Consider the following 20,723-nt stretch of genomic DNA (forward strand, 5'->3'; position numbering starts at 1 on the left):
ATTAGGACCAAAAAAAAAAAAAAGGTTAAAAAAGAAAAACACCTTAAAAACCACGGGATTAAACAGTTGGGTCTGGAGCAGATGTGCACAGTAATTAGCGGCTCCAGGCAGGAAGGAAAAGGGCCTGGGGGGTGTGGTTAAATATAGGCCTGTGCGTGCGCACACACTCCTCGGTCCCCCTCCAGTAAAAGTGGTGTCAACGGTGTTCTGCAAGCAACTCGGCCCTTTTCCTCAGTAAGTTCGGCTAACAATGTGCTTACCTTTCATGGCAGTGCATGTTTCCATTGTTGGATTCAAGTCACTGCTGAGCAAAAATGGGCTGTAGTTACGGAGAAGGCGTTCATGCCAAAAGGGTACATAGAGCAGTAGCGTTTGAGGCCGGTGGGAGGCAGGAGGAAAGCGGGCAGGTCTGCGAGCAGCTCGAGATTTCTCACTGCCTCACGTTTTCTGCTGCTCTGACCAGCGTCCCTATCCTATGACAAAAACAGTCGGGCCAGCTCCAGCAGGGTGGAGACAAGGACCACGCATCCCTTCTGCCTCAGGAGGAGACTGGTGCTGTTGGTTTGCTGGAATTCCCGTGGACTCCAAGCACCAGGAATATTTAGGCAAACGACTGGTCAAAAGTGGATTTAAATTTTAGTACTCAAACAGACAGCCTGGGACTAAAAAATGAGAGCGAGAGCCCTCATTATCATTAAAAAGGGGTTCATTTTCCTGTTATCAAAAATCCGTCAGGGCTGCGAGGGAGGAACTGAGGCTGAGCCATGACCGCCCGGGCTGCACACGCTGTTGCTTTAACGCAGATGCCAGATACCCATGCACGTACAGAAAATACAGTATCCTTCCTTTTTGGGGCAGGTTTAAAGAACTATTTCAACAGACACAACTTCAAGAGTTTCTGACCGCAGTGACAGACCCTTCCATGCATTCCTTTAGAAAGGTAAGTGACTCGATGTCACGCAGAAAAAGCTACCCCTGCCGATGAGCGTCAAGGAAACCAGCTCGGAGCACGCAAGAGTAAGTAGAAGGGAACAACTGAACGGTCTTCGTTCCTATCTGTACAAATCCAAACTAAGGTTTCTAAGCGGAGAGCCTGTGGTTGCTCCCTGAGAAATGTCCAGGTCTTACTATCCATAGGAAGAAAGGGCACAGGCGGTCTTCTGATGTCTAGGTAAGTGCGAGGCTAAATGTCAAGGTTTTATGAATAATGAAGGGCTTCCCAGCAAAATGGTTGGTTGGTTGAAGGACGTGGGATTTCTGTTTTCTGGCCTTAGGAAAGGATGCAATGGTTTGACTGGCATAGAAATGAGCCAGGGGGACAGTGCTGGGGGAGGGAACCCAGAGGAAGGGCTCTCACCTCCAGTGTCAAGTGCCAGCCCTTGCTCTGAGCCCCGCATCTGCCTCTTGTCTCTGGAGTTTGTTACGAAATAGGATTGGGCCTGTAAGAAAATTTTGTGTGTCCCTTGTCTGCTAACAGCCTGGTGGCTGCTTTAGGGACACTCTGGCCCGAGTTATTTTATAGCGATCGCTCCCTGCTAGGCGTATTGAAATTACATTCAGAGAGTTTAAAAAAAAAAAAAAAGTGTGTAGCAATATTTTCCCACAAAACTGAGTGCAAAGTATCTTTAACAAATAAGGATGGTAGTAGAAATATTTGACATAGTCATGCAAAACCGCATCTCCGTGTACAAAGGCTCGACACATTTCCAAAATATCCCCTTGGCCATTAAAACTGTGAACCTTATGATCTCACTCCTGTTTCTTTACATTTAAATGTGGCTGTTTGTGAAAAAACCGGTAACATCCAAGTTCAACCATCTCCAGTCCGCCAAATATTCTCTCTAGCAGCACAAAGAGAACCATGGTGATTATAAAGTACCACCGAACAGGACTGTACAGATATATGAGGAGGCACATTGCAGGGCTGAACAGGGTCCAGTAAAGTATGGAGAGCAATTTGAGCACAAGGACCCTGAGCTCAGACTTGCAAGGTGGAATTACAGTCTGTCCCATAAACTGAAAATTCTTCTGCCCTTGATAGAAGGCACGAAGCCTCTCTTCCTTTTCCTCCCAGCGCCGGTGGCACCAGAGCTGCAGGTCCTCCCTGGACACGGGGAGGGCGTCTACCGGGTAGCGGTGCACATGGAAGTGAATCTCCTTGGGGAAGTCCCCAAGGACGAGATGCTTCTCTGTCTGAGGAATGTTGTGAGGGTACGCCACCGTGATGTCGTGGACTGCATCGAGGTTCTTACCTAGGTTTTGGAAAAGATAAAAAATACAGACTGAGTAATGATCAATGCAGGGCAGTAAGGCTGATTCAAACGACAAGGCAGAACCAAAACCAGGGAAAGAATCACGACAGAGTGAGCCACGGTAAACAAACAAGGGCTATATAGACTGGCGTTCCTAGATTTTTGGGTCAGATTTACCAGTCATTTTTAGTTTTTTTATTTGCTGCTAATCACCACAAAGACCTTCAGAAAGAAATTATCTTCACTCATGGAGACAGTAACCTGTAAACAGTAAACAGGTTTGAGATAGAAATAATTTTTTTCATTTAAATTCACTTTAATCAACATGGTTTCAGAAGTAGAATTTACATTTGTCAGTTGCATGCAATAGCTGGTACTCTTTCCACCAAGCGCCCTCCTTAATGCCCATCACTCACCTCCCCACCAGCAACCCTCAGTTTGCTTCCTAGAGTCAAGAGTCTCTTATGGTTTGCATCCCTCTCTGTTTCTATTTTTTCTTTCCCATTCTTAATTCCATATATTAGTGGAATCATATGATATTGGTCTTTCTCTGACTTATTTCACTTAGCATAATACCCTCTAGTTCCAGCCACGTTGTTGCAAATGGCAAGATTTCGTTCTTTTTGATGAGTAATATTTCATTGTATGTATACACCACCACATCTTCTTTATCCATTCGTCTGTCGATGGACATCTGGGCTCCTTCCATAGTTTGGCTGCTGTGGACACTGCTGCTATAAACACTGGAGTGTATATGCTTCTTCGAATCACCAGGCATCCTTTAGATAAGTCCCTAGTAGTGCATCTGCTGGGGCGTAGGGTAGTTCTATTTTTAACTTTCTGGGGAACCTCCATACTGTTTTCTAGAGTAGCTGTACCAGTTTGCATTCCCACCAAAAGCACAAGAGGGTTCCCCTTTCTCTGCATCCTCGCCAATGTCTGTTGTATTCTGAGTTAATTTTAGCCATTCTGACTGGTGTGAGGTGGCATCTCATTGTGGTTTTGATTTGTATTTCCCTGATGCTGAGTGATGTTGAACATTTTTTTTTTTTAATGAGTCTGGTGGTCATTTGTATGTCTTCTTTGGAGAAATGTGTGTTCATGCCTTCTATTTCTTGCTGGATTTTTTTTGGTTTTGGGTGTTGAGTTTGGTAAGTTCTTTAAAGATTTTGGATGCTAACCTTTTACCTGATAAGACATTTGCAAATATCTTCTTCCATTCTGTTGGTTATCTCTTAGTTTTGTCGACTATTTCCTTTGCTGTACAAAAGCTTTTTATCTTGATGAAGTCCCAATAGTTCATTTTTTTGTTTCCCTTGTCTTTAAAGATGTGTTTACTAAGAGGTTGCTGTGGCCGAAGTCACAGAGATTGTTGCCTGTGTTTTTCCCTAGGATTCTGATGGATTTCTGTCTCATATTTAGGTCTTTCACCCACTTTGGGTTTATTTTTGTGTGTGGTGTAAGGAAAGGGTCCAGTTTCATTTTTCTGCATGTGGCAGTCCAATTTTCCCAACACCATTTGTTGAAGAGATGGTCTTTTTTTCCATTGGACATTCTTTCCTGCTTTGTCAAAGATTAGTTGACCATAGAGTTGAGGGTCCATTTCTGGAGACTCTTCTCAGTCCCATTGATCTATCTATCTGTTTTTGTGCCAGTACCATGCTGTCCTGATGATTACAGTTTTGTCATAGAGCTTGAAGTCCAAAATTGTGACACCACCAGCTTTGGTTTTCTTTTTCAACGTTCCTTTGGCTTTTCTGGTTCCATGCACATTTTAGGACTATTTTTTCTTGCTCTATGAAAAATGTTGGTGGTATTTTTTTTTTAAAGATTTTATTTATTTGACAGAGAGAGATCACAAGTAAGACAGAGAGAGAGAGAGGAGGAAGCAGGCTCCCTGCCTAGCAGAGAGTCTGATGTGGGACTCGATCCCAGGACCCTGAGATCATGACCTGAGCTGAAGGCAGAGGCTTAACCCACTGAGCAACCCAAGCAGCCCTGTTGATGGTATTTTGATAGCGATTATATCGAATGTGTAGATTGCTCTGGGTAGCATAGACGCTTTCACAATATTTGTTTTTCCAATCCATGACCATGGAATTTTTTTTTTTTTTAAGATTTTATCCATTTGACAGAGATCACAAGCAGGCAGAGAGAGAGAGAGGAAGGGAAGCAGACTCCCCGCTGAGCAGAGAGCCCGATGCGGGGCTCGATCCCAGGACCCTGAGAGCATGACCTGAGCTGAAGGCAGAGGCTTTAACCCACTGAGCCACCCGGGCGCCCCAAGCATGGAATATTTTTCCATTTCTTTGTGTCTTCCTCAATTTCTTTCATGAGTGTTCTACCGTTTTCAGAGAACAGATCCTCTGCCTCTTTGGTTAGGTGGGTTGTGTTCCTTTTTTAATGTTCTTTAAGTCTTCTGTAAATGTCCACTGTCTGTCTCCTTTACTCTGTGATTTACTTCAGTCCAAGTTCCAATCTGGTTTCATAACTATCTTACAATATATTAAATATAATCAGCCCTTGGCAAGGACTGTAGTCTGAGAAATGAAAATACCTGTGTCAACAAGGCTAAGATTCAGAATTGAAGGGACAGTCTCATTGGGAAGCTGAGCATTGTATACGAGAGCGGAAGTGGATGAAAGATCCGTGAGGGACGGCTGTGGTGGAGGTGGATCTGAAGATCTTGAGGAAAGGAGAGGCTAGACCTCTTTGATTTCAGCAGGGAGTCCACTTTGTCTCACAGTGGAGGAAATGTCACTTCCTGTCACTTGTCATGCCTCTTTACCTCCTAGAACTGAGTGCTCGTTCCACTTACTTTTAAAACTCCCCTGCAAGCAACATTTTTGTTTCATGTTCTGCCCAGACCCCTCTCTGAAAGGACTGCTGGTCTCATCAGACTCACTGGTCCACAGCCTGGGATGAAGCCCTTCCTCAGGCAGCTCTCACCACCCTCCTCCTTGGTCACCCTACCTGTGCACAGCTCCCCCTCAGCAGCTGCTTGTGTGATCCAGCCTTCTTCCACAGGTGCTGCTCAGTGCTCACCAAATGCTATCAAAAAGGATAGAGCTAGGGCACCTGTGTGGCTCAGTGGGTTAAGCCTCTGCCTTCAGCTCAGGTCATGATCTCAGGGTCCTGGAATCGAGTCCTACATCAGGCTCTTGCTTGGCAGGAAGCCTGCTTCCTCCTCTCTCTCTCTGCCTGACTCTCTGCCTACTTGTGATCTCACTCTGTCGAATAAATGAATAGAATCTTTAAAAAAAAAAAAAAAGGCTACAGCTATACTAGGAAGAAACTAAACTTTCTACTTTCTTCTGGACAACCCATAAGGAAGGGTGTGTGTGCAAATGCATGTCTGTTGAGGATATAAATGGCAATGTTTGAGACCAGGTCCATATCACTTACAGAAATGTTCCTAAGTGAAAAATTCCAGAAACACTGCTGTGTGGAGCACGGAGGGCTGTGGAAGCAGAATGTCCAAATTCAAATTCTAGGTCCTGGGGCGCCTGGGTGGCTCAGTGGGTTAAAGCATCTGCCTTCGGCTTAGGTCATGATCCCCGGGTCTTGGATAGAGGCTCTCTGCTCAGCAGGGAGTCTGCTTCCTCCCCTCTCTCTCTCTGCCTGCCTCTCTGCCTACTTGTGATCTCTGTCTGTCAAATAAATAAATCTTAAAAAAAAAAAAGAAAAAAAAATCCTAGGTCCTGCCTCTTACTGACTGACTGGTCTCTGTCGCTTGCTTGGTTCCTGTATCTATAAACTACCTCACAGAGGTGTTGGGGCATTAAATGAGAAAATACACATAAAAACACGTAAAATAGGGTCTGAGACATAGTAAGTACTCAATAAATGTTGGCTGCTAACATAGCTTACTGAATCGTAACACCAGCATTGTTGGGTTCTAACCTGTCCCTCTGACTTTAGCTCCTGTGAGCCCGCCGGTGCCAGCACAGTGTGGGGACTGCACTCACATTCCCTCTCTATACTACCGTCCAGGGTATTATCAGCCTGAGCCCCGATGACGCCAATGAGGGACCTCATGCCTTCTACACAAGACAACTACTCAAATTGCTATTTCAATTGCCAAGAATATTCTCTTTGTCTCAAATATACAGCCTGTTTCCCTGAAATCTTTTCTCTCCACTCTCTTCAAAGTCTATCTCCAGAGTCAAGGAGACTGCATTCTAAGAAGAGCTTTCTTCAAGCATCCAGGCCCAGAGTGGTCTTGCCCCCTGGCATGTTCAGGACATAAGTTCTGTGTGCTTGTTTGGGTACTCCTCTGCCATCCTGTCCTCAATTACTGGAAGCTCATGGAAACCCAGTCTCCCAGGGCATCATAAGTACCAGAAGGGAAAGGACCATGTTTCTGCTTTAGATCTTTAGTACCTAGCACAATGCCCTGCGCTTAAAACAGGTTCCAGAAATGCTTGCTTGACCAAAATTTTTGCGGTCTGATATCCTCTCACATAAAAATACAGGAGGGAATTATAATGCCTTCTACATGAGGTTGTCATAACAACGCAGTGAATTAATATACATAAAGCCCTTTGCATAGTGCTGGGCAAAAAGAAAGTTCTTAATGTTAGCATGACTACAACTTCTATATACCATTAGTAAGACCTAACTACTGCATGGAAATTTTTTTTTTTAACTTGTGTGCTACAGATTCTTGGTTCTGAAAGAATTACAACAATCTTGGGTAATGGGGTGTCACCTTAAAAAAGGCAATATTCCAAAAGATTTCCAATAAATTGCTTTTTTGGAATTTAGAACTTTGGAATGACAGAACTCAGCATAACTAAAATACTACTTATATTACAAACAAGAGCAACAGTATAATGTGAGAAGCTAAAGGAAATGAAGTGAGAAAGGAAGAAGTGGGGAGGGGGAAGAAGAGACAGCTTGTTGCTCATCGCCCTGAGCTGTACTGGATCCTTAAGTATTAGAGGGACTAAGAAATGCATTCAGGCCAGAGCAAGAGAGGAGGAAAGGGACAAAATCCTGGTTTGCCCACAGCTTTTATGCCCTGAGGTATCGTGATACTTGTAAACTTTATATTAAGTTTCTTGTTTCCAGACAACCCAAAGCCACACAGAACTCTTTATTGCTAATAAAGGAGCTCACTTTTCACATCATCCTCTGAAGACCTCTTGGCCCCATGGCCTCTAGCCTAGAGGAGCCGTTCCTACCAGAAAGTCAGTTTGCTCTCAGAAGGGAAGAGGTAAAGGTGAGCAGGGCTTGCTTCGTTCCCAAGTGACAGTACTGAAATGGATACTCAGAAGTTGAAATGTGCCTTTATTTCATTAACTAGCTTGTTAGAGGGCTAAAATAATGTAATAACAGAATAAGAAAAGAGAAGTTCCTTCAAGGACACAGGAGTTACAGCCTTGACATCTTTCGGTATAAAAACAACATCCTTTTAAATATGCAAATTAAGATGGCTGCCATCATGAAAAGCCTTTTTTTAAAGATCTCCTTTTTACACAGTTGAGATTACAAATCTTGATGTTATCTAGCCACCTGTCATCTGCCTCTATGATGCTTAGAAAATGATCTGCTCCTGATTCTCTGTCTTCTGGAAAGTTTCAAACTTTATTATTATGTTAAACTACCACTTTGTTAGAACAACCACACTCATGTGGGCCCACAGAGATTTCTTTTCTTCCCTTGTTCTTCCAGGGGTCTCATTTGAAACATTTGTATGTTTCAAAGGAAAGAACTGGGTGAAGAAATCCTGGTTTGCCCACAGCTGCTAAAGAGCACACAACCAATTATATAGTTCAGTGTCAGAATAACCAAAAACTTTTTCTTTTTCACCCACAGTAGTCTTAAATTTCCATTTTCAACTCTATTTTCTTTCCCCATTCTACAATAAAATATACACGAAATGCACAAAAATATAATTTATTTTGGATTTCAACTTTAATACCTTAAAAAGTTAAAAATACACAAAGGCCTATTTTCTATTAGCCAGATCTAAATCCGTCAGTCTAACTACATACACTGGAGGGTTTTAAATAAAGTAGTTTGTCATCTAAGATGCATTTTTGTTAAAATGCTGAGGCTGCTGGATTTGTGCAGGGTTTTTCAGATTAAAAAAAAAAAATTACACCAAGATGATAAAAGTTGGATTTAGTAACTCAACAGTCACTCACTGTGTCACTTTAACACTGACCTATACTAGAACCTGGCTAATACTAAGCACGACAAATTGGCACTGGTCAGTACACTTTGAAGAATGGTTCAGAATGGACAAATACAGGTATTTTTTTTCCCTAAATATATCTAAAAGAAAGCCCTCTTTCTGCTTCAAAATAAAAGGGCATTCATGAACCACTTAAAATCAGCTGGTATTAGGACTCAGAACCATTTTCATAGGGAAAGAAACTGCTTCCTACTGAGAATATTATTCATCTGTCTTTGCGTATAAGTTGAGTACGTACTTAAGAAATGGAAAGTAGAGACCACTGCTGGTTCTGCCCCGCATCAGCTCTCTGACCTTAACATTTTCACCACAAGCCTCATCTGTATATGCAGACAATAACACTACCTACCCTCCCAGGATTTTGTGAGGATCAACTAGGGAAAGGGCTGTAAAATGCTCAGAGAAGTGCCTGGTGTATGGTGTGTGCTCTGATTCTTGCTATTAATCCTCCAGGCGGGGGATCCCCTATAGTGCCTGTAGGGAGTTGAGGTTTACGCCACTACTCTTGACCTTCCTTCTGTCTCTGGACTTCCTCTTTCTCTGGGGGAGACTGTCTGCTGTGGCACACCTTGTGGTGTATTCTCTGACTGCACTCACGCTTCTCCCATAGCACGGAAGCAAAGCATTGAGGAGACCGGCCTTGCCTCTAGGGGTAGGCCCTAATTCATGACTCGATACGCATTTCTCTCCACCCCTACCAATTCATCCTTAGACATTTTCAGCTAAGTGTAGATATTAATCCTTGGATGGCATTCAGAATTGGAAGGTGATGATCTGTGCTCTAGGGCTGTTGGTCTCCTGCCCCATCTTGCTTTTATTTTTTTTAAAAAGTCAGAATTAGTACTTCTGCTTTTTCTAAGAAGGAATCATCCTGCGCTTAAAACTCAACTTTTTGTTTGTGAACAGTCTAGCTTATCCACCCTGAATTTGGTTCTTACAGGTAATTTCAGGGACCTATATTTTCACATTCCTATCCTAAATCTGTTGAACTTTTGGTGTTTTGTATGAATGCAGATATCTTTTCAGTTCTGAAAATCTCTCTTCCGAGGGGCACCGATTCTCTGAGTCTTCAAAATAAGCTTCTAGATAAAATGAAAACATGTTCACATTTTCTGCAATTTGCAATATGGGTGTATTAATAGATCAAAGGCAAGATCAGAATAGTATATACTTGTTGAGGCCACATATACGTGTATGTATATACACACACATATATATAAAACATGTCTTGAAAAAGAGATCCATAAACTTTTAACAAATTGGACCATGTTATACATACTCTTTTATAACTTGTTTTTTTATGCATCTTTCCATAAATGCCATTAAAGATTTTCTAAAATGTCACTTTATGGATGCCTAATGTTTGCTTATATAGAACTCTTAAAAATTCCTTTGTTATTTAAGTTGTTTCCACACAAACAGCATTTAAATTGATCTATTTGTAACTAATGATGGTGATTTTTCTAGGATAAATTCCAATAAACTGAATTGCTGGATCTGAAGATATGAGCACCATAACAGACTTTTGACTACACAAAGGAAAGTGCCCCCTGGGCTGAAATTTAAACACAAAAAATGAATGACACGGCTTTCTTTTCAGACTTACTAATGCTTGGTGTTGTAATTTTTTGTATCGTTGCCAAAGCATACCATTTTTGTTTTAATCTGTAGGACTTTGATTAGCTAAATAAGCCTACTTAGAAGTATATATTGGTTAGATTGCCTACTCTGTTTTTGAAAATTCAGTTTTTTTCATCTTACGGTTGGTAAGAACTCTACCCTCTGCCATATGTTCTGTATCTTCTGCAGTGATTTTATCCGCTGGTCACTAGTGTTTCCCTGGCCACAGTGAACGGATTTTGTTGGTGCTGCTCTGAAAGGAAAGCAGCTTCCTTTCTTCTATCCAGTCCCCATATGCTGTTCTTCTCTTTTTAGTCAGTTTGCAAAGCTCCTTTATCATGAATTATTAATCCTTTATATTTTTTGTCGTAAATGTTCACAAATCCATGACCTATATTGCCTTTATTTATGGCATCTTGTCCAACACTTGCGTGCGTGTGTCTATGTGTCTATACAAGTTCATTTCTTTTGCTATTATAGCCTTTAGATGCCTATTTTTATCGCTCCCTGCCTCTAGATTATATTTTTTATTTTTCTGCAAGATGGAGAACATCTTCCTATTTAACTTCATAAGTTAATTTTCTTTGTGTAGATGTCAGTTTTTCTAGCATCCTTTATTACATGACTCCTTTTTTCTCCATAGTTCTGAAATACCAACTCGGTCATACATTAAATTCTCAAATACAGAAACATCCAGTTTCCCTTCTGCTCCACTTAACTGGTGTTGATTCCTGCTCCAAGGCCATACTGATGTCCTAAATGACTTACACCTGGTAAAGCAAATCTGCCTGTTTCCTTTTTCATACTATAGTTGACTCCTGCTGGCAACGATGTTTTCAAGACAAACTTAAGAGCATTAATTCAATTCTAAAATAACCACTCTCCAACTTATTCTGAAATTGCATTTGCATTATATTTACGTTACAACTTTGAAAGATCGGACACTGTTCTGTTGTCTTTTCCTCTAAGAAAAAAGTATGCTTTTCCATTTATTCAAACCTTATTTTATGTCTTTCAATAAGATTTCAGTTTTCTTCACACAGCTTCTGTGACTTCTTTTTAAAATTTATTCCTAAATAATTTAAGAATTTTTGCCATTATTGTGAATGGAACATTTATTCCTCCTCCTGCTTTTAAGCAATCACTGCTTTGGTAAAGAAAAATCTGTTTGCTGAATATTTGTATGTAGTCATCTAAACACACTTTCTTACTAAATTTGGTTGTTTCTTTTTTACTACATTCTCTTTGACTTTTTAGATTTTCTATCAGCAGCAAAAAAATTTTATATTTAACTTTCTCCTCTTTAAGATAGTCTTTTCTTAGTGCTTTCACTAGCATTTACTTTTACAAAAAAGGACAGTGGGTTTAGGTCTTGAATAGGAGAACCTTCCTGTTGAGTTTTTGTAAGACAGTAGTCTCTTTTATTAATTTCTATTAGGAATGGCTCATTAGGAATGGCTCAGTTTATCAAATATCTTTTCAGCATCTACGGATAAGGTCAAACAAAAATTTGTTAAAGCGAAAACTGGTCAAACATCTTTATGAGCCAAAGTCATAAATGTAAAAGGAAAAACAGAAATGCAAAGAGAATTTAAAAAAGTTAGAGTGTAGGCTTTTGTGCCTTTTATAATAGGTCACCAGTAATAATCAATTACATAAAAGAATTGAATAACTACTGATAAATGTGATTTTAAAAGGTTATATAGATCTATAAGTCTTTCAAAAATATGTCAGATGGGGTAGTATCCATGGAACACTGATAAATACTTGATTATTGGTGACAATATTTAGACATATTTTGTAAAAGTTGAGATATTATAATCCACATTCTCACATCAAAATCACATATATATATGTATCTCCCACTTTAGCAGAACACTTTTAGATAACCCTTGATGAAAGGTGAAATCAATAAGAAAATTATGAACTACTTTTAAAAGAATGAAAAATGGAATCAATGGGACAGAGTGAAGGCTATACTCAAATAATAAATGCTTCCTTATGAAAGAGGAAAAATGAAAAAGAAAAAGAAATTACTAATCTTGGAAATGGTGGGGGATGGGGAGAATCCAAAGGGAAATAGAAGGGAAAAAAATACAGATAAAAAGCAATAATTAATGGAACAAAACTAAGAAATGGTGAAAATAAATAAGTACAAAAGCTAGTTATTTGATGAGATCAATAAAATACTAAACTCTACGAATGTGACTAAGGGAGAAAGAGCATGTATATTTAAGATGACAGCAAGGGAAACAAATACAGAAGAGATTAAAAGAACGATGTGAATCAACACATGATAAAACTGCATAGATTTGCATACTGTAGACACACAAACTAGAGTATGCATGTGCAAATGTACTATGCTTGATAGTATAATACAGTGATAAAATTTTGTGTTCAATTAAAAAGATGATCAAATAGCATTATCAAGTAGACTTTCACCAGAAATGCAAACTATAACATCATTACTGTGTAAGCGGGACAAAGGGCACAGGTGCTAGTTTTATAGGCAGGCCAACCTAGCAGCTGGCCTCACGTGCCATGCCTCCTTAATCACAGGGATTTTAGTGCAGAGATTACAAAGCAAAAACAGCAAGGAACAAAACAAAACAATGTGCTATGAAGTAAAGTGACACGAATCCTAGTTACAAATTCATTCCAGAACCTATTAAGCATGACTGTCACTTATACTTGCGCATCCGTAGATTGTGTTATTGATGACATGAACTTATTTTGCCTAATCTCTGAAAAATCCATACTCTGTTCATTATTCTTCAAAAGAAAAACATGTGCTAAAATGATGAGAGAAGACATTCAAAATGCAATGGGAAAAACAAGAGCAATAACAAAATACAATTTGTCACTGCTGAACTCAACAAATTTGTTTAGATGTTCCAAAACTGCGGGACATGAATCAGTAACAGATTAAAAGATCCAAGGTGTCAGCACATGCACATCTACTAATTTGCTGGTCTTCGAATTAAATGAGATCAGAGATCACACATTATTAGTCTCTACACTCTGATACTAGGATTGAAGAGGACTGATAATGCACGTGGACGTTACTGTTTACTGAGTGCCTACTAAGTGCCAAGCATGTTTAATTCAACGAGTTCTCTTTTGAGCACATACTCTCTATACCAGACACAGCTGTAGGCTTTGGGGTTACAGTAGTGAAGGAAAAGAAGATCTCTGCCCTGGTAGAGCTTATCAGGATATAGTCACTTTACTATAATCTTTACAACCCTTGTGATATTATCCCTCTTTTGTAAAGAGCTGTGGAGACTGAGGCACAGAGAAGTTAAGTCACTTGCTGAAGATCACAGTTAATCAGCAATCAGTTGTGTTTAACTCAAAGACTTTCCGCTACCCTACTCTACCTTCTAAGGACTGCATATTAAAAACAGGAACTACAGAGTCAGCCTGACCTGGTTTTATACCTAGGCACAGCAACTTATTAACCAAATCCCTTAACCTCCGTGGGCCTCAGGTTCCTTAGCTTCAGTCTGGGAATAAGGCTTCCCTTGGAGAGTTAGTGGAAACAGGAGGAGATGTGTTGGTCAGAAGTTTATAAAGGGAGTCTACTGTACTCAGTAATGAAACCAATACTAAGCAAATGAAAGATCTTCAAGTTTTTATTCAAGTTTCTTTTAATATTGCACTACTTTCATCTTTTAAGCACACCCTACACATGTTCTGATTAAGAGTTTTATTATGGTTTTATTCAAAGTATAAAAGACTAGATCTTCTGTGAAATTGTTATGCACTCCTGATGGCCCTACTCACAAGCCAGGCCCTACCAGCCGCTCTGCAGCAGCTCTCGTAACTACAACAGAGTATCTAAGTGACAATCCTGTAAATCTTTAAAAATTATGCAAATGACAATACAGCTCATCTTGGGAGAAAAAAATAAAGATGCCTACAAAGCCAAGGACAGTGTTACTCCTCTCCATCTTTATTGTGTAGGTGACTTTGCCCAGAACAGAGTCTTCTCCACAATTTCATCCTTTTCTCCTCTGAGAGACAAAGTCTGGCTGAGGACAGAGTATTGTTAACGGGGTGAGGGCAAGCTGCTGTGTGCAAGAGCGAGACAAACTGTAGAAGGTGACGGTCTCTGGTTGCAGCAGAGTTCTGTCCTTTCCCCGCCCTGGGCTCTGCATCAGGAGCCACACGGGCCCGTCAGAAGTGGCTGCGAAACCACCTTAGGCTCGTGCCACTCTCCTCAGGTGATCCAAGAACGAAATTACCTCATTTTTAACCCCTTAGGAATCCGAATTCCCATTCAGTGAGCCTGACTTCAGTCTAAGGTTTAGGGATCTGAATAAAACAAGGATTACCGGATCAACCAGGAGTGATCCAACTGCAGCTGTACGCACACCATAGCAGGGGCTTATTAAACTGTAAAACCCCCCCGGGTGATGGAAGGCATTTCTGAGCACAGGGCTATGCCCGTGCCCACTTCATTCCACCACCTGCTCCTACTGTGTTTTCCCAAATTACCCGATTAAGTATTCCACTAAGGAATATATTTTAGGGCCCCGTGCTTTTTAGTACAAATAATCATAATGTGTTCTTTCTTGTCCTTGTAATTTAACAAGTCCTGTAAGCTAAAGTATAAAGGAGGGCGGTGGTGCTGTTGGTGAAGAAAACGGGTCTATATGGGGAACACTTGGGGTGTCTGGGTGGCTTAATTGATGAACCATCTGACTGGGTTTCAGCTCAGGTCATGAACACAGGGTTGTGAGATCGAGCCCTGTGTCGGGCTCTGTGCTGGGCGTGGAGCCTACTTACGATTCTCAATCTTTCTCTCTCTGCCTCTCCCTCCCCTCAAAAAAATATGAGATATACTCAAAATTTCAAAAGCTGAATTCTCAAACACAGGCCTTCTGTATGCCCAGTTCCTCACTTGTGCAAAGGGTGCCACTACTGGGATGTAGGGATTAGCTTACAGGACTGTATACCAAGAGGATAAAGAATCCGGCTGTGTGTAGCTCAACCAAAGAACAGAAGTCTCCGGTTCTTCCAAGATGGCAGAAGAACAGTAGGCTCTATTCTTACACAGTATATGGAGTATCTTCTGAAGTTTAAAAGAAAATAGCAAAAAGTAAATAGATTTTATGTAGTTCAGAAGGCTGTCTTTCAAAGAAGGCTGAAATACTGATAACACTGTCTACCATTTTGATACTTCTGGCCGAAAGAGGTGAATTTTTTTTTTTCCTTTTGGCACACGTTGTCTTCCTTTTTGTACTTTCTTTTTTAATTGTATGTGGATAAAGCTCAAAGACAGATGGTAACATTACACAGAACTGGACGCTAACCCAAGTACTCTATGCCTTTTTAAATGATCAGAATACTGCATCAGTGGCATTTACATCTGTAGACTTACATTCTTGGTCTTGAGTAACTGCAGCCTGCTGCGTGCTCTGCCAGGCAGAAAACTCATTTGCTTGCATCCTATGGAGTCTACTAGAATCAAGTACTGATTGGGAAAGGGAATATTCCATGTAACAATGTTCTTTCTCTGTATTTTATGCCTTAGATGAGAGAGATGAAAGATTCTTCTAAATATTCTCCAAATTTCAACCAGAACTTCCTTAGTCTTGACCAAATTCTCAAAACCATACTCTACTCTCCAAAGCATCAATGAGTACTGGGGGCAGGGAAGAGATATTAAGAAATCTTAAGATATTAAGCAGTGAATTTATTTGCTAGTAAGCTTTGTGGAGCTTCCTCTGAAAGCAGAGATCAGGGAAGATAATCAAGCCCAGTTGTTTAGTAAATAAATATCACATTTGAGCTGCAAAGGGGTGGAATCAGGACTGGGCACCAATAAGATAAATCCAGTATTTAAGCAGATGCTTTCTTTGGAAACAGTCATCAGAAGACAGGAAGTAGAGGGAAGGAGAAAATGGTTTCCACCTAAGGATCAATTCCTATGAATCAGCACAAAAACAGTCACTGGAACTATAACTGGACTTTCTGTTTAAATTCTGTTACAAACACTCATCACCAGGGAAATGCAAGTCAAAACTATAATGAGATTTTACCTCACACAGGTGGAAATGGCTAAAATCAAAAACAGAAGCAACAAGTACTAGCGAAGATGTAGAAAAAAAGGAACTCTCACGCTCTGACGGTGGGAACATAAATTGGTGCAGCCACTGTGGAAAACAGTATGAAGGCTCCTCAAAAAATCAAAAATATAAACACCGTATGATCCAGTAATTCCACTACTGGATATTTACCCAGAGAAAGTGAAAACACTAATTTAGAATGTAATATGCACCTCTGTTTATTGCAGTATTATATACAAGGGCCAAGATATGGGAGCAACCAAAGTGTCCATCAGTAGATGAATGAATAAAGATGTAGTGTATTTATATACACAAGGGAATATTATTCAGCCATAAAAATGAGATCTTGCCATTTATGATAACATGGATGGACCCGGAGTGTATTATGTTAAGTGAAATAAAGAAAAACATATGACTTCACTTTTATGTGGACTCTAAAAAAACAAAAACAAATGAATAAAGAAACAAACAAACAAAAAAGAAACATACCCATAAACACAGAACTATTGATTACCAGAGGGAACAGGAGTAGAGGATGGCAAAATGGGTGAAGGCAATTGGACGAAAGACTTCCAGGTATGAAATGAATCAAGTCATGGGAATAAAAGGTGCCACCCGGGGAATATCGTCAGTGGTACCATAAGAGAATTGTAGGGTGATGGGCTGTAGCTACATTTGTGAGCACAGCATAAGGCAGAGCTGTCAGATCACTGCTTGTACACCTGAAACTGACCTAACATTATGTGTCGACTATACTTCAATAAAAATAAAGTTTATAAGGAGAGTCAACATCTGGATAAACATCTACCAATTCTGAAATTTAAACTGGGAGAATAACAATATATGAGGGAAGCAAATAAATATATGTAGTGGGATGAACAGTGTCATCCTGAAAACTCAGATCCAGCAGAACTCCAAGCATAACCTCACTTAGAAATAGGGTCATGGCATCTTGGCAGACGTAATTAAGGACTGAGATGAGATCATACTGGATTCAGACAAGACTTAAGCCCAATGGGAATGCCCTTAGAGACAGAAAAGGAGATATGGAGAAGATTTTCATGCGAAGATGAGGAGGCAGAGATGGAATTATGTAACCACAGGCCAAGGAGCACCAGGCGGCACAAAGAAAGATTTCTCCTGCAGAGCTCTGGGTGAGGAGTGACCCTGCCAGTACTTGATTCTGGGTTTTAGGCTTCCAGAACTGTGAGACAATAAGTTTCAGGTTTATTTAAGCCATGGCGTTTGTGTGATTTTATTAATGGTGGCCTAGGAAACTAATATATAGTATACATTAAGAAATATCAAATGTCAAGGATTATTTTTTCTTTTAAAATTTTATTTTTATTTAAGTAATCTCTATAGCCAAAGACCCCCAGATCAAGAGTCACATGCTCCTCTGACTGAGCCAGGTGCCCTTGTTTTTTCTTTTCTTTTTGGGAAAGAAAAAACTTTTCTCTTTAGTTTCATTCAAGTTCTGAGTTAGGAAGTAGCATTTTGAGAACAAAAAGCAAGGTCACCTGTTAGAAACAGCTTCATGGAAAAGGAAGACTTTAGTTTGTCTGAATAGGTTGACTGCAGGCTCCAAATAGAGAACACAGAGTTAAAATTGTATGGCACTTCTCTTACAAACTGCAGAGATGCGTTCCTTAGTCAAGGAAGAGAGGCTATGGCAGTGGTTCTCTGCCTCTAGTGGTCTAAGAATCACGTGGGGAACTAGGTGAAAATGAAGAGTCCTAGGCTTCATTCCCAAAGATCATCATTTAGCGTGTATGGGTGAGATCAAGAAATCCACATTTTAACAGGCACCCCAGGAGAGTCTGATCTGATGGAGAGGCTTGGAGGACCACACTCAGGAAAACACAGGGTTATAGGGATGATTCTAAGCAGAGGAAGCCATGGGAATTGTGTTTAAGACCCGGGTTCTAGAATCAGGTAAGACGGTGGGCTCTTTGCCTAATTACACTGCTTGTTAAACATGTGGTCTTGGAAACATACCCTACCTCTGGGAGAATTATTTGAAGTTATCCTTAGTAAGTGATTAGTGAATGTTGTCTATTACAGTTATTTTTAAATTAAGGTGAAATAGTTTGCTCTAATTCACATTACACAGTGACTTACTTATAACAGTAACTGCCTTGTGTCCCTATAGAAGGAGATTTGATTAGGGTATTGAAAAGAGTTTATTCCTCCTTTGGGGTACTGAAGAAAGATCTTGCTGGTTGATTTTAGATAATTAGCGGACAGCGAGAGGGCACAAAATGACTGGGATTGGGCAGAAAAAAATTTTAAAGCAAAGGAAGAGAGGAAGAAAGCAAAGACCATCTCTGCCAATACTGCAACTTTGCCTGAAAACTCTAGTGGCTCCTAAGTTTACCAAAGAAAATCCTTTCTCAATGCATCTGACCCAATGAGGCTGGTGGGACTGAAGAGAAGGGCCTGCCTGACCTCTAATTCAGCCTGGTTTCTCAGTTAATCCCGATACCTTTACATATCAGGAAAAAAAAAAAAAAGGAATTTTTTAAAAGCTACTCACACATCTTTGGTTAGTAGGGAAATACAAACTAAAACCACAATAAAATACCACAGTGCATTTAATAGAATGGCCAGAATTAAAAAGGCTTTTTGGGTAAGGTTTTGGTGAGGGTGCCAAACAACGAGCTCTCCGGTACTACTGATGGGAATGGAGGAGAGTATGGCCACTTGGGAAGAGAGTCTGGCGGGGCCCTAACCATCACACTCCTTCTAACCAGGGAAACATAAGCCCACACAAATTTTTTTTTTTAAGATTTTTTTTTTAATTTGACAGAGAGACAGAGAGAGAGGGAGAGAGAGCATGTGCACAAGCAGGGAGAGCTGCGGAGAGAGGGAGAAGGAGAAGCAGGTTCCTTACTGAGCAGGAAGCCCAATGAAGGGCTCGATTCCAGGACCTCAGGATTGTGACCTGAGCCAAAGGCAGACACTTAAATGACTGTGCCACCCAGGTGCCCCTGCCCACACAAATTCTTATACACAAATGTTCATAGCAATTTTACACATAATATTCTAAAACTGGGGAAAAAACCCAAATGTCTGTCAGTCCATGAATGGGTAAACAGACTGTGGTATATTCCATACAGCCGAATACCACTCAGCCGTAAAAAGGGATAAATTGATAAATGCCAAGTGAAAGAAGCCAGACACAGGAGACTACATACTACTTAATTCCACTTATATAAAAATCTAGAAAAGGCAAAACCAGTGACAGAAATCAGATAAGCAGTTTCCAGCAACTAGGGTTCAGGGGAGATGTCTGACTGTAAAGGGGGGAGGGCATATGAAAGAATTTTGGGGGTATTGGAATGTTCTAAAATTTGACTATAATGTTAGTTATATGACTTTGCATTTATCTAATGCATCTAATTGTATGCTTAAAGTGTGCTTGCATTTTATAGCAAGTAAACTGTACCTCTAAAAGCTGTTATTTTTTAAAGCTTCTCAAATATGTGCCCTAAAAAATACTTAAAAGTGATAATGTCATAAATTTGTAATATCTGCTAAAGTCTAAATAGAGCTTTATTTAGGCTAGTTGGATTCTAACCAAAGTGTTAGAAAACAAAGTATTTAAAGTTTGAAACACATCCAAAATTTACTCTCATGCACTAACTTTTAATGGGTTTTTTTTTGGGGGGGGGTATTAGCATTTTGTTGGAAGCAGGACATTTTCCTATTCATTCAAATGAACATTAACATATCCATATGCTTTGCATTATTGTTTTGTACCACTTTTTCCTTTCCTGGCTAATACAAGATCTAATTTCTTAATGAAAAGATTACTTTAAGTGCAACCTGACATTTTAAAATTCCTGCCACCCTAGTTTCTTTCAGGTCCACAAATAATACCTAATGTGTTTTCTTGCTGCTATCCAGAAAGGAAAAAGACCAAATCAACATGCCTCTGAAAAAATCACAAATAATTCAATTAGGATTGACAAAGAAAAGAATAAAGATAAAACGAATGGAAGACAATGTGTCTTGAGAGCAATATTTTAGAAGCAGATATCTCTAATTCATTAGATTACCACAACAACAAGTTTACCAGATGAAACACACACACACACACACACACACACACACACACACCCATCCTTGTACCTTTCAATATTATAGTAACAGTATAGCATCTAATCTGCTTAATAGCTCAGATTTTGGAGGATATACTTCTGCTTTTAACACTATGACACAAACTTATAAAACACTTGGGAACTAGTTTAACATATCCCCTGTAACCTCCCCCCACCCCACATACTCCCTTCTCCACCATCCAAAACAACAGTCCCTTCAATCCCACAGCAACTCAATAGCAGTGTTCTCTCTTGGCTGTGCACATGGTGTGACACCTGTGTCAAAATGACCTTGCATAGCTTCGAGAACTCTCGCACACAGTGGCTATGAATAAGGCTGGGCCTGGGCGGGCTGTGAGGAAGGTTCCTACTCTGTAACTAGTGCCCTTCCCTCCTCCAAGACACAGGGAAGGTCTCTCTGTTCAGTCCTTTCCACAATGATCAATGACTGATTATATTTTGTTGTGAGTAG

The 20,723-nt window shown here is 40.2% G+C and overlaps 1 protein-coding gene across 1 annotated transcript in view; it reads right to left on the minus strand.

Annotated features, from left to right (window-relative positions):
• Positions 1-311: 311 nt before the first annotated feature.
• LOC116862677 (lysocardiolipin acyltransferase 1) overlaps positions 312-20,723 on the minus strand; it is a 115,702-nt gene continuing 95,290 nt past the window's right edge. The window contains exon 5 of the mRNA XM_032850036.1: positions 312-2,252. Within this exon, the coding sequence (XP_032705927.1) occupies positions 1,750-2,252 (503 nt within the window). The 3' untranslated portion in view covers positions 312-1,749. The remainder of the gene's footprint in view (positions 2,253-20,723) is intronic.

The sequence above is a fragment of the Lontra canadensis genome, unplaced genomic scaffold (assembly GCF_010015895.1).
Source record: "Lontra canadensis isolate GAN:19392208 unplaced genomic scaffold, GSC_riverotter_1.0 scaffold297, whole genome shotgun sequence".
Classification (NCBI taxonomy): domain Eukaryota; kingdom Metazoa; phylum Chordata; class Mammalia; order Carnivora; family Mustelidae; genus Lontra; species Lontra canadensis.